The sequence below is a fragment of the Pundamilia nyererei genome, unplaced genomic scaffold, assembly GCF_000239375.1.
Source record: "Pundamilia nyererei isolate P.nyererei 1_Seehausen unplaced genomic scaffold, PunNye1.0 scaffold00008, whole genome shotgun sequence".
Lineage (NCBI taxonomy): Eukaryota > Metazoa > Chordata > Actinopteri > Cichliformes > Cichlidae > Pundamilia > Pundamilia nyererei.
Window position 1 is genome coordinate 3,873,328 of NW_005187409.1, and position 12,105 is coordinate 3,885,432.

General features: G+C 42.3%; 2 protein-coding genes across 16 annotated transcripts in view; one reads left to right on the forward strand and one right to left on the reverse strand.

Moving 5' to 3' along the window:
* The window catches only part of dlg3 (discs, large homolog 3 (Drosophila)), a 79,188-nt gene extending 72,135 nt beyond the window's left edge, over positions 1 to 7,053 (forward strand). For 4 of the 14 annotated variants that reach the window (XM_013908146.1, XM_013908137.1, XM_013908142.1 and 1 more), the window contains 9 exons: positions 1,428 to 1,604; positions 1,714 to 1,789; positions 2,405 to 2,507; positions 3,980 to 4,021; positions 4,235 to 4,285; positions 4,369 to 4,730; positions 4,849 to 4,958; positions 5,045 to 5,136; positions 5,524 to 7,053. In XM_013908146.1, coding sequence (XP_013763600.1) covers positions 1,428 to 1,604; positions 1,714 to 1,789; positions 2,405 to 2,507; positions 3,980 to 4,021; positions 4,235 to 4,285; positions 4,369 to 4,730; positions 4,849 to 4,958; positions 5,045 to 5,136; positions 5,524 to 5,630 — 1,120 coding nt within the window. In that variant the 3' untranslated portion in view covers positions 5,631 to 7,053. Of the gene's footprint in view, positions 1 to 1,427; positions 1,605 to 1,713; positions 1,790 to 2,404; positions 2,508 to 3,181; positions 3,228 to 3,979; positions 4,022 to 4,234; positions 4,286 to 4,368; positions 4,731 to 4,848; positions 4,959 to 5,044; positions 5,137 to 5,523 lie in introns of all 14 variants that reach the window. The other 10 variants (XM_005723005.2, XM_005723006.2, XM_013908163.1 and 7 more) reach the window with 5 other exon arrangements.
* A 1,724-nt stretch (positions 7,054 to 8,777) lies between these two features.
* Positions 8,778 to 12,105, reverse strand: part of tex11 (testis expressed 11) — an 11,874-nt gene continuing 8,546 nt past the window's right edge. For both annotated transcript variants that reach the window (XM_005723010.1, XM_005723011.1), the window contains exons 23-29: positions 11,290 to 11,403; positions 11,012 to 11,078; positions 10,687 to 10,836; positions 10,470 to 10,578; positions 10,246 to 10,366; positions 9,491 to 9,658; positions 8,778 to 9,142 (exon numbers count right to left, since the gene is read on the reverse strand). In XM_005723010.1, coding sequence (XP_005723067.1) covers positions 9,071 to 9,142; positions 9,491 to 9,658; positions 10,246 to 10,366; positions 10,470 to 10,578; positions 10,687 to 10,836; positions 11,012 to 11,078; positions 11,290 to 11,403 — 801 coding nt within the window. In that variant the 3' untranslated portion in view covers positions 8,778 to 9,070. The remainder of the gene's footprint in view (positions 9,143 to 9,490; positions 9,659 to 10,245; positions 10,367 to 10,469; positions 10,579 to 10,686; positions 10,837 to 11,011; positions 11,079 to 11,289; positions 11,404 to 12,105) is intronic.

Genomic DNA, 12,105 nt, shown 5'->3' on the forward strand with positions numbered 1-12,105 from the left:
TTCCTGTGAGGCATGTAGAGCCTAGCCTGCTCCTGTGCAGGTGACTAAGCCCACAGTTATGCAGGAAAAGCTATCTAGTTTTGCCGGCTAATGTGGGAGCTGCCATGTCCACCCAGCCCAGTCTCAGGAATCTTTTAGTCTGAAAGTATCACATGTGCTCTCACTGTCTGTGTTAAGGTACCATAAAGTAGCTAAAGGAAAGAATTTGATTATCACTCCTCAGCCTGTGTTGAAGGTGCTTTCGATTCCCTGGTAAGCACACAAAGAGATAAGCTATATTGCACCATGACAGTTTCACCAGTAGTCTTTATGTATTGACGTTCCCAGTTTCAGTTGGCAGGAGCAGACTGGCCCAAGTCTTTAGAACAGAGGAGAAAAATGCATGTTGAGCTCAGTCTGTCTGTCCACTAGAGTATGGCGTAGCCTGTAGATATAGGCTTATGGGTCAAGGGAAGTTTAAACCTGTAAAGCAGGTAGTTTTAGATTCAGTTGTAGCTGTGGCTTGACCTGTCAGACAAGCTAGTGACGCACCTGGACTGTAAACGTGGTCTATTGAAGTGGAAAGTATGCGGCAACGGCAAATGAAAATGAATGGCATGCCTTAGTAAATGTCTGAAGTTGCTTTCTGTTGCATTTTTAAAAAAAATTGATTGTTGAATGTATAAATGAGTTGGATTCAAGTGTGACTGTATATGGCTTTGTCACTAAATATGAGTGGCATCTCTGACTGCAGGACTGTGTAAACGTTTTAGGCAGGTGAGAAAAAACAAAGAATGCTTTCAAAAATGGAAGTGTTAATCATTTATTTTCATCAATCAACAAAATGCAGTGAATGAACAAAAGAGAAATCGAAATCAAATCAATATTTGCTGTGACCGCCCTTTGCTTTCAAAACAGCGTCAATTCTTCTAGGTACACTTGCACACGGTTTTTGAAGGAACTCGACTGGTGGTTGTTCCAAACATTTTGGAGAACTAAGCACAGATCTTCTGTAGGTGTAGGCTTCCTCACGTCCTTCTGTTTCTTCATGTAATCCCAGAAACACTCGATGATGTTGTGATCATCTTAATGACTTTGACTGCATGCTTGGGGTCGTTGTCCTGCTGCAGAATACATTTAGAGCCAATAAACAATCATTTATATTTCTGAAACCATTCTTTGTTTACAGCATTTTTTCCTCACCTGCCTAAAACTTTTGCACAGTACTGTGTATCAGCTAAAGCGTTTCTAAATACCAAATATTTAAAATGTTGTCAAATCGCAGCCCACATGCAAGCAATGTGAAGTAATAGACAAAGTAACAAAGAGCAATTATGTAATGCTGCAGAGTCAGAACTGTCATTTTGTGCCAACTTCGAATGCTCGGTACAGTAATTTGATCAGAGATACAAGATGAAAGAGCGTAACCAAAGGCTTTGTTTTTGCAGAGCTTTGTTTGACTACGATCGAACGAGGGACAGCTGTCTGCCCAGCCAAGGCCTGAGCTTCTCTTATGGGGATATCCTTCATGTCATAAACGCTTCTGATGATGAGTGGTGGCAGGCGAGGCTTGTCACACCTCACGGAGAGAGTGAGCAGATTGGGGTCATTCCAAGCAAGAAAAGGTATCACTCCTCTTCATTTGCAGCGGTGTACGAATGCCAGACGAGGCTAATGTGATTACTCCTATTCATGCCCGGCCTGAACTTGATATATTTCTCTTTCTTTCCCTAGAGTGGAGAAGAAGGAGCGGGCCAGGTTAAAAACAGTCAAGTTCCACGCCAGGACAGGCATGATTGAGTCTAACAGGGTAAGTGTAGAGGGCCAGCTGCTCCCTGCCCTGGTGCCAGAGCGGCTGTCTTCAGAGCTGCTGCTGGGCTCCCAGGGAGATGGCCTACTTCCCCCCTGAGTGTGGGAAAGGGACCAGCACCTGCTCACTGAAGCAAGCACAAAAAGCTCTCGAATTACTATATAGATTACCCAGAGGCTCCGCGAAGAGGAAGAGATTTCCGCAACCTCCACAGCTCGTGCACTCAGTGATATTAAGAAATGTGCACTTGCAAAATGTCTGCACGTCTGTCAGACGACAATCTCTCAGATGTAATTTGCAGAAGCATAAATCAGCTTTAATTTTGGTCTGTATTATTTTCTGTGGTACAAGGATTAAATTTATTGAAGATGTTTAATTTGGTAAACGCATGCTTGTTTCCTTCACATTGATGTGCCATTCATATCCACCCATTACCTGCCTTTCATTTTCATTATTTAATGTGAATTGTTTGTTTACATTTCATTTGTTTTTGTTTGATTTTGCATGGGTGTTGAAGTACCTTCATTGAAACCCATTCTGTTTTTGTTTTCACCCTCTCATTGAACCCCCCTCCCTCCCTCCCTTCCTCCCCTCTCTCACCCACACATCAAATAGCAGCCAGTCAAAGTAAAGCGCAAAAAAAGCTTCAACCTCTCACGCAAGTTCCCGTTTTACAAGAGCAAGGAGAATATTGTGCAGGAGTTGGTGGAGTCTGAACGTGAGTACCAGCTGTGTGATTGGGGTGTGCGGTGGTAGTGGTGGGGGAGGGGTGTTGTTTTCATCCTCTTTCCCCTTCATGCTTCAATTCTGTTTCTCAACTTTCATCTTTCCGCTCACCTCCAGGGATGGTTTGTGCGATGGCATCACTCTCATCCCTTTCTCACTGTCCCAGAGAGATGCCCCACACGCCACGAGCCAGCACCACTGAGCTGGAGATGTGGGGTTCTCTCTGGTGTGTCTGTCTGTGGGCTCCGGAGGAGTGTTCTAACTGTGTGTGCTGCCAGCTGGGTGTGTTCTCGGCTGTATTAACACACACGCCTTCTAATGCTGTGATGCTACTCCTTGAATATAAGGCCTGATCAATTTCCCAGTCAGTCACTGACCCACAACAGGAAGAATCTCATTAACCAGGCCGAAGCTTTTACACTTAACAGGTCAAAATCCCATTTTAATGGGATTGGGCTTGTGTAATTGAAAGGCCGTGGCTTACTATGAACAAAGTGGAGCTCAGGCGAAATGAGTACCACAGCGCCGTGTGTCAGTGGGCCTGGCGAGCACTACACAGCACTCCTCTCTCTCTTTCTCTCTCCCTGCCCCAACTCTCACTAACCTCTTCTTCTTCCTGTCTGCTTTCTTCTCTTGGTTTCTGCTCTCACCTGTCGGGACACCTAGGACTTCCCAGGGTTAAGCGATGACTTTTATGGATCAAAGAGTTTGAGTAAGTGTGTGGTTGTACTGTGTCAAGCAGCTGTCCCCTGAGCTCAGAGAAAAATGCTTTGTCTCCGCAGGCCCAGCTGGGAATGCAAAAAAAGAAAAAAAATTTAGAGTGACACACACACAAACCTGTGTGCTCACAGAAAAAAACACACTCGCACATCTACTCAGATTCACAGTGTGGATATATATTTTAAATAAAAAGCATTCCCAAGAGAGGCTGGGTGAACATTACACTTATTTTGAATGTCTCACAACATTTTTCTACATGTTTTGTCATACAAGGTCACGCAGAGCTACAATACATCACCAGAGCAGGGTGTTGCTTTATTCCCCAAAGTCAACCAGCTCCTGCCTCCCTTCTCTCTACAGTGTAGCGCCGTATGTTTTCAGTCTTTTCTATGCTATGAAATCAGCTGCCACCGGCACAGATCTAGCAATAGGAAACACTGGCCTGGGGATTGTGGGTCATTTGGGATGTTAACACAGGAAGCACTTAATTTCCTATTGCTTGCACCTAAAACCACTTCCCAAATACTGCCAGAGCATGGCTGCTGCACCAAACCAAACTTCTGCTTTCGTTATTCCCCTTTTTCTTATGTGGCCTAGTTGCTGAGAAACAGAGTGCTTTTCTTTTTCCCCTTTTTGTCCTTTGAGGCAGGTGAAACTAAATTTCACCCATAGGAAGAGAATTGACTTGAATGCCACTGTGGTTATGGTTTTGTAAAATGATCTGAAACTCTCTTGCTTTTGCAGAATGCCTGACATCCAACACAAGTGACAGCGAAAGTAGTTCGAGTGAGTCACCTTTAATTTCTCATGGTCTCTCTGGTTTCTTTTACTCTGCCCACATAGATGAATAACACGGTAGATGTCCTTAAATGTACGTGTGAAATTATATCTGCAACCTAATATTTCATTTTGGAGTTTTATCAGCTGTGGCAGCTTTATGTAATTCCTTCAGACAGGATGTAAAATTTCATATATTTTTTTTAATTTTTGTTGTTACAGAGGGTCAGGAGGACACAATTCTTTCCTATGAGCCAGTCATTCGACAGGAAAGTAAGTGAAATCGCTTCCCCACAATCTGTCGTGCTGTAGATTTTTACATTTATCCTCACTTGCCTTCTGTGTTTCTGATTCAGTCCACTACACAAGACCTGTGATAATTTTGGGCCCAATGAAGGACAGAATAAATGATGACCTCATCTCTGAGTTCCCCCACAAGTTTGGCTCGTGTGTACCACGTGAGTTGACAACACTCGACACCTCTACACAGTACGCTAAACAAAATAGCAGCAACAAAAATAAACTTGTTCCATTCACTTCTGCAGATACAACTCGTCCTAGGCGAGAGAACGAGATTGACGGCCAGGACTACCACTTTGTGGGCTCGAGAGAGCAAATGGAGAAGGATATCCAGGATAATAAGTTTATTGAAGCGGGCCAGTTCAACGAGAACCTCTATGGGACAAGCATCTTGTCTGTCAGAACTGTGGCTGAGAGGGTAGGCATCGAGCATTTCTCTGTGAGCTTGGGTTACCAGATTGGGTGGCCTGTTAAATCAGAAAGTGTAAAATTTTCACCACTATGAGTATTTTAAAGTATTCTCTACTTGCCTACAGGGGAAACACTGCATTCTGGATGTTTCTGGGAATGCCATAAAACGACTGCAGCAAGCACAACTTTATCCGATTGCCATCTTTATCAAACCAAAATCCATTGAAGCCCTAATGTAAGTCGAAGCTTTTGTACATACTGTCATCAAGATCACAGCTGGTCTGTGTCCGTCGTATTAACCGTAACTACTGTCACTTTCAGGGAGATGAATAAGAGGCAGACATATGAGCAGGCCAATAAAGTCTTTGACAAGGCAGTTAAACTGGAGCAAGACTTTGGGGAGTATTTCACAGGTCAGTCTCATTGCCAACAAAAAATATTTGTACTTACAATTTGGAATATAGGTTTTGATTTTTTTTTTCTCAGTGATCTGGTTATTTATTGTCATTGAAGTCTAAAGTCAGTGAATTCTGTGGTTGTATGTAAGTCTAAAGGAAATTGACCCTCCAGCTCCCTTGAGCCATGACCTCAGTGAATAATCTCAATCCATGATTTTAAGTTTTATTTACGACCTGATGGTGTGTGTTTGTTTATGATTTGGCTTTTTGGCTTCATAAAACAACTGAATTGATTGATCAACAGAAGAATTTCTTGATTAGGTTACTTTTTGGGGTTTTAGGGGGACTCTAGTTCTGATGCAACCAAATAACACACCTCTCTCCCTTTGTGTTTGCCTTCAGCTATTGTACAGGGTGACTCACTAGAGGAGATCTACAACAAAATCAAGCTAATCATTGAGGAGCAGTCTGGGCCCTACATCTGGATCCCCTCCTCAGAGAAACTCTGAGCTTCCTGCCGTCCTCTCTGCATCGGCACAGAGCTCCCCTCCTGCCTCCCAGAGACCCCACCCAAGCCCAAATAGCCCCTCTCCTCACCTCCTTTTTGCAGATATGTTTCATATCAAGTTTTAGTGTCATCATTATGTTACTCTCTAAATGAAAAAGAAGTCTTATCACCATTACTGTGACTGTGCACACCCCTGCATGAGTTTCTCAACAAATCCATTCAAGACTGGAAATGCCATTCCAAAGGAATTTGACAACCGCAAACAAAAGGGAAAAGGAATACATCCTTTCGTGAACTGGGACTGACTGAAGATCAGAAGGTTTTGCAGAAATCTGGAGAGGAGTTGGGATTCAAAAAGAAGTTTCAGGGGATCAGAGACAAATCATACCAAGTTGGAACACTTTGTAAATGTTCATCAAATCACATTATAAAAGACACGCAAGACAAGAAGTTGAAGACCAATAAAGGGTTTTTTCTTTTTTTTTCTAAAAAAGACTGGATAAATCGAGCCCTGCTGATGGTACTGTTCAAGGAGTCATCTCTCTTGTTTATAATGACTGAGGAAATTAGTAGAGGAGCCTACAAACTGATCTATTTATCACAAACCAGCTTGCTGTTTGGTCATCTGCCAGTTGTCTGTGCTGCAGCTGATAAAGACATCTTGGGAGGCAGATCAAGAAGAAGTGCGTTGTGAATCTCTACATTTATATTATGAAATCACAAAATAAATGATGAAATCCTACTGAGATTTTACTACATATTAAAAACTACACATTTTACACTTCACTAGAATTGTCAATTTGGAGGGCTGTTAGTTCCTTTTTTGTTTTGTTTTTGTTTTTTTTTTTGTTTTTTCTTGTGGGATTTTTTTTGCTTGTGGTTTTTAGCTGCTCTGTGTAAAGGACGGGGGTAGAGAAGTGTAACTGGGCTCTCTGCAAAACACCAAACTGCCTTACATCAAATACAAATTCTGTTTTGTGACTACCTGTTGTCTGTGAGGGAGGCTGAACACAATAATGAGGAAAATCTTTCCTATTTGTGACCTCCAACTGTCAGGAGGCCTGACTTGAGTGCAATAGATTAAGAAAAGAAGGAAAAAAAATTGCCTCTGTTGGCACTTTCCCTCCCCTGTATTTCAACCCTCTTCCTTTATAATTAAAGAAGAATTTGGCCAATGGATTGCAATTTGGATAACCAGAGCCTCCCAACTCATGTTGAGCAGCAGATCACCCTATTACACTCTCTGCCTTCCCAGAGGATTCTCTTCTGATTGGTCACACGGTACTGTCGTATCTGCCGCCATGATGGTGGCCTTAAAACGGGTAGAACAAGACAATAATTGTATTGGATGTCCTAAATATTAGAGTAACTATAACCTGTTTTCGATTGCCCCCCATCCCCCTCCCCCGTCCACCAACCAAAAACACTAAAGTTGGGTTTGAGAAAACCTACGCTTTGTGCATCTATAAATCGATGAATTCTTAATCTATTGTTGGCAGGTGCTGAAGCACTGTGTTGAGCTCTTGGCACGTCTGGGGGTGAGCTTGGCCAGCTCAGGAATCTTAACATACAGATACCATTTCCCCGTGACTGAACAGCCACGTTTGGGCGATTGCACAGTTGTCAAATGTGAACAAACTACTCAAAGGCACTGTTGCTTAGCTAAAGCTGTTTCCAAGTGGACAGTGTAATCGGGCTGTACTGTCTTTTTTCTGCAAGGCTGGGAGCTTGTTCAAGGCCATCAGTTTGGTAACCTTTGAGTTTGCTTTGTGGCGTCACCAGGATTGAAATGACCTGCACCATCCTTCCATGCATATCTTGGCACTATAAGTTAATGTGTGCATGTGAGAGAGCACGTCTGAAGGAGGAGTGCTGTGGCCCTTGACCCTGTGAACGCTTTTGCTTTCTTCCTCAGCTTTTTTTTTTTTTTTTTTGGGAAGAGTGCAAAGGGATATACTTCTTTTTTCTCCTCAGAGAGCCAAACCCAAACAAGAAGTGTTAACCTAGACCCCTGGGTCCCTTGCTCTCTCCCACCCACAGAGCACCTGTACCTGCAGGCATTTTCTGAACAGGTGTGCCCACCTGCCAGGCACCACTGCTAAACCAGCTGTCATTACCTGTGTCAAAACCAGAGTTCAGGGAATTACCGAAGGGAACAGAGCCATTTATAAACTGCTTGCAGACTGTTTCAAAGGGTGTGGTAGCTGTACGATGTAAATAAGCCCCCAGCAGATCCCCCTCACCTGTGCTTCATGCATGTGTGAATCAAACTGGGACAAACATGTTTTATAGACCACAAATGTCAGGTAAGTAAAGTTTGAGCTACTCTTGAGATATAATTTCCATACAAATGTGCTGTATTGTTGGTATTTCTCTTCAAATGCCTATTGGAACACTAACTAGTCAGTTGGGAATTCAGTTCCCTCAAGTAGGGCCTGTCTACATGTGATTTCTTGTGGAACGTGTCTGGGTGTATAGATTTTAAAAAAACAATATATTGTAAAATAAAGTGATGCAGGCAGAAACCTACACAATATCACAGGAAGCAGGAGCATTGATCAGTACATTATTAGAGGTTTAGAATTGGTCCACTCTGGCGTTTAGTTGAAATACAGCTGACTGTTAACAATGTGTGTGGTATTCATACCTCAGTCAGCCATGTCAAAGCCCAAAGAACTTGATTTCATTTTACACTTTTCCATTGAGGTTGTGATAAGATGGAACCTGAATGCCTCTGTGTGTGTATAATTGACGAGGGTCTTTGTTCTGATGAGAGAAATGACGACATATATACTTTTATTTTTTTGGGTGGGGGGACAGGGTTCTTGTTTGTACTTTTGGGTGATGATATGTTTATGTTATAGCACATCTGTGCAGTAAGTGCTTGCAAACATGAACCCTTTGATTGTACAGTAGTTTCCTTCCTGTCACTGCAGGTAGTACAGCCTATCAGGACACTCGGCCTCATGGTCTTCCCTGTCCTAGTCATGAGGGAACACAGTCCTGCAACTTTTGTTTGGGTTTTATTTTGGGACTTGACAAGAGTTTATTTGTTTGAAAATAAAATATGTGACTCAGATATGATTTTAATGTGCCTTTTATTCTACTTTGGGATACAGATTGGCTTTAAAAACAACTACTGCAGTGGTAGATTTATTTAATTTATTTTTTTTTAGTTTCTGTTGGAAAAGTATAAATGGATAGGAGCTTAGAACAAATGTTCAGGTAAGAATCAGACCAGAAATGAATGTACTAGTCTACCAGAAATACACCACAGTTAAAATAATTTAAAAGAACATACCAAACTGGAATTTCTGGTAAATGTTTCTCATAACATTGAGAACGTTAGGGTGTTGAAAACTGAACTGAATAAACGTAGGTAGGTTTCCCCGAAGAACAGGCGTGCACCAGGCTCCCGACAGCTGACCTATACCTGTTTGTCTATTCTTTCATGTTGACATTTTTCTTTGCTTTGTCCAATCTGTCCAGGATTTTGCTGTAGAGACCAGACATCTGTGGGTACATAAATAACAGCTGTATAACTAAGCTTTTTATACCTCTAGCAGTACAATGGAGCAGTTACTTTCATTGCTGTGTCCCAGTTTAACCTTATGAGACTGTGTTTTATTGCCATACTTTTCTCTTGACAAAGCTGCAATACTTAAAGGATCACCTCTGGTGAAGTTCCTTGAGCTAACTTCAAAACTATAATTGGTGTATTTTGATGAGCAACCCTGGAGTTGTACAATGACATGTAGATTTAATTCTGCCAAAAATCTGTATTTAACAAAGCAGCAGGATGATTTAAGCTACTATCAACCCAGTGTTTCATCCCCTTCCTTCTCTCCACCAGTCCTCTACCTGTGTCTCATAGCTCTCCTGTAGAGATCCCAGGTGGCGGACAAAGCTCATGGCCAGGCCACACCACTTCTCAGCTTCGGGGTATTGAGCCAAGCTGTACAGCAAAATCCCAGTGTTCCAAGCCTGAGTCAGCAACCACAAGGTCTCCATCTCTGGGAAGTCGTCCGGCTACGGAGAAGAGCAGGAAGATGTTCAAAAGGCCACCTGGGTTACTGTCTTGTACAAATCATTTTCAGTGGGTTGAGGCAGCAAATGCCAAGTAAACTTTCATCAAATCCTGTCCATTTGTATATTAACATTTACTTATGCTTGTAAGTCATAAAAACAGAGCATGAAACAAACTCAGTGGAGACGGTTCATTCATATTTCACAACACTTTAATCTTGTCCATTTACTTTGATCCAAAGAATTCCACAGCTTTCAAGTAATAACTCAATATGAAAGGGGAAATGTGCTCTGCCTCTAAAGCTGCATAATGTCTCAATAATTTCATGTCTCTTTCAGAGCTGTAGCTCACCGGCAGTGTGACAACTTGTACAGCGCATTAACATTCAAATTGGCAGGAAGGGGTGGTGAATGGAAGCATCTGCTAATTGGAGTGCGGCTGATAGCCCATTGATAAAAAGAGGCTTCTAGAACAGCAGGCAAGCATGGAGTGGAAAAGAGGGGGTGAATTATATAGCAGGAGCATTCCTGTTGGAGGGAACAGGAGGTGGGAGCCGAGGGATGTCGGTGTGTGATTGGTGCTGACTCACTGCGGCTGCAATGATAGACAGGGCCTCCTCGTAGTAGTTCCACACCTCCTCGAGCACATGGGCCTCCACCTCTGACACGCCACTTGGGAGGGACAGCTTGATAAGGCTGTGAACACACTTGCTAAGATGAGGACACAGAAAAACAGTCAATAACCTATTCATTCAAAATCTAAAAAGAAAAAAAATGCTCATTAATGAAATGCTAAAGGTAGTGATGGTTGTGCCTGCAGTGCGCCAGGTCAGCCTGTGGTTGTTTCTTGTGCAGAAAGAGAGCAACCCTCAAGGCCTTCTTGCACAGCAGAGGGAAATAGGCTGGAGGCTCCATTGCCAAGGCTACATAAAGGAAAGACAATTTGAGCATAGAGTGAATACTGAAAACACTGATGTGTTTCTTTAGGTATTTCAGCACAGACATGATTAATAATAGAGGGTCTTTTTAACCTGCCATGGTCTCTAACATTTTGGGTTCAACACTTTCAAGCTCCAACACAGACTCCAGTATTGCCTCAACTATGGGATCATTCAGTTTAGCACGAGCTTCAAACTCATACAGCAGTAGTAGAGAGTCTGTCGGGTCCATTGGAAAGCTTCCTGTAAATTGAGAATACATTTTTATAGCTCAATTTCATGAAGTAGACTTAAAAAATTATGTCAGCTTTTTAATAACATATAACTGTGTTCAACTCTCCTTTTCTGTGTTTTAAATAGTTTACACTTTGCAAATAAAAATTGCTTTTAGTTTGAATAGTGTAGCTGCTAAATGCACCTGATGCTTTCAGGGTTTTCCACACCTCTGAACAGATCTGAATGTGCTCCAGAGTCTGAGTGAACTCCTGGAACCAGACAAACATGCAAAGCATTCTGGATTAATCATCGCCACCTAGTGTTTAGTTCCTTTTCAAAGGCAGGGGGATTCAAATTAAACACCTACGCTAGCACCAATGATGTTGTTAGTCACCTCTCCTCTCCACTGGTCTTGGTAAATTTCCATCCATGTGGAGTGAGAGTGTGCTAAATGTAGGAGATGGGCAGTGGGTGGCACACCTGGGTAGGGTGAGAAGACTTCCTGCCGAGCTCCAAAGAAGCAGCAGCAGCCATTAGCAGACATGTCCTCTGGCCCATGAGGAGAGTGCGATCAGGTGGGCACAGCTGGGAGAACTATAGGTTCATGTAGAAACACACATGTAGCCTTAATATTTATTTATTCTTTTATTTAAAAAAGCTCTGTCATTGAGATCAAGTTCTCTTTTTCAAGAGTTTGAGACTGACAGGTAGGCACAAAGTACAGATAGACAAATAGAACTTTTAAAAATCTTCCAGTAACATCATAATCTGTTGGCTTATATTTTTGTAGTTCATTTCGTTTGTAGGCAGCAAAGTATATGGACTCAGTTTTTCCAGTTTGAATAAGAACACAGCACAGCCACTGTCAGAATAGACATTTAGACACAGTGAATAGACATTTAAGCACGTATGACAAAGGAACTAACACATGATACGCTACATGGACAAAAGTATTAGGCTACACCTCTTATTCACTGAATTCAATAAAGCTATGCGGTTGTTTTTTGAGGTTTGCCTGGACCTCCTAGCAGTAGTGAAGGGAAATCTTAATGCTTCTGCTTACAAAGACATTTCTGACAATTCTGCACTTCCAAATCTATGGGAAGAGGTTGGAAAAGACCCTTTTCTCTTCCAACATAACTATTCCCAAAAGAACAAAGCCAGGTCCATTAACGTGTGGCTGGATAATTTTTGGTGTGGTAGGTCTTAGCTGCCATCATCAAACACCTTTAGGACTGAAGTAAAATGGAGACTGTGATGTCCAGCATCAGTCGTAGTTAAATGGGCAGAAACTCC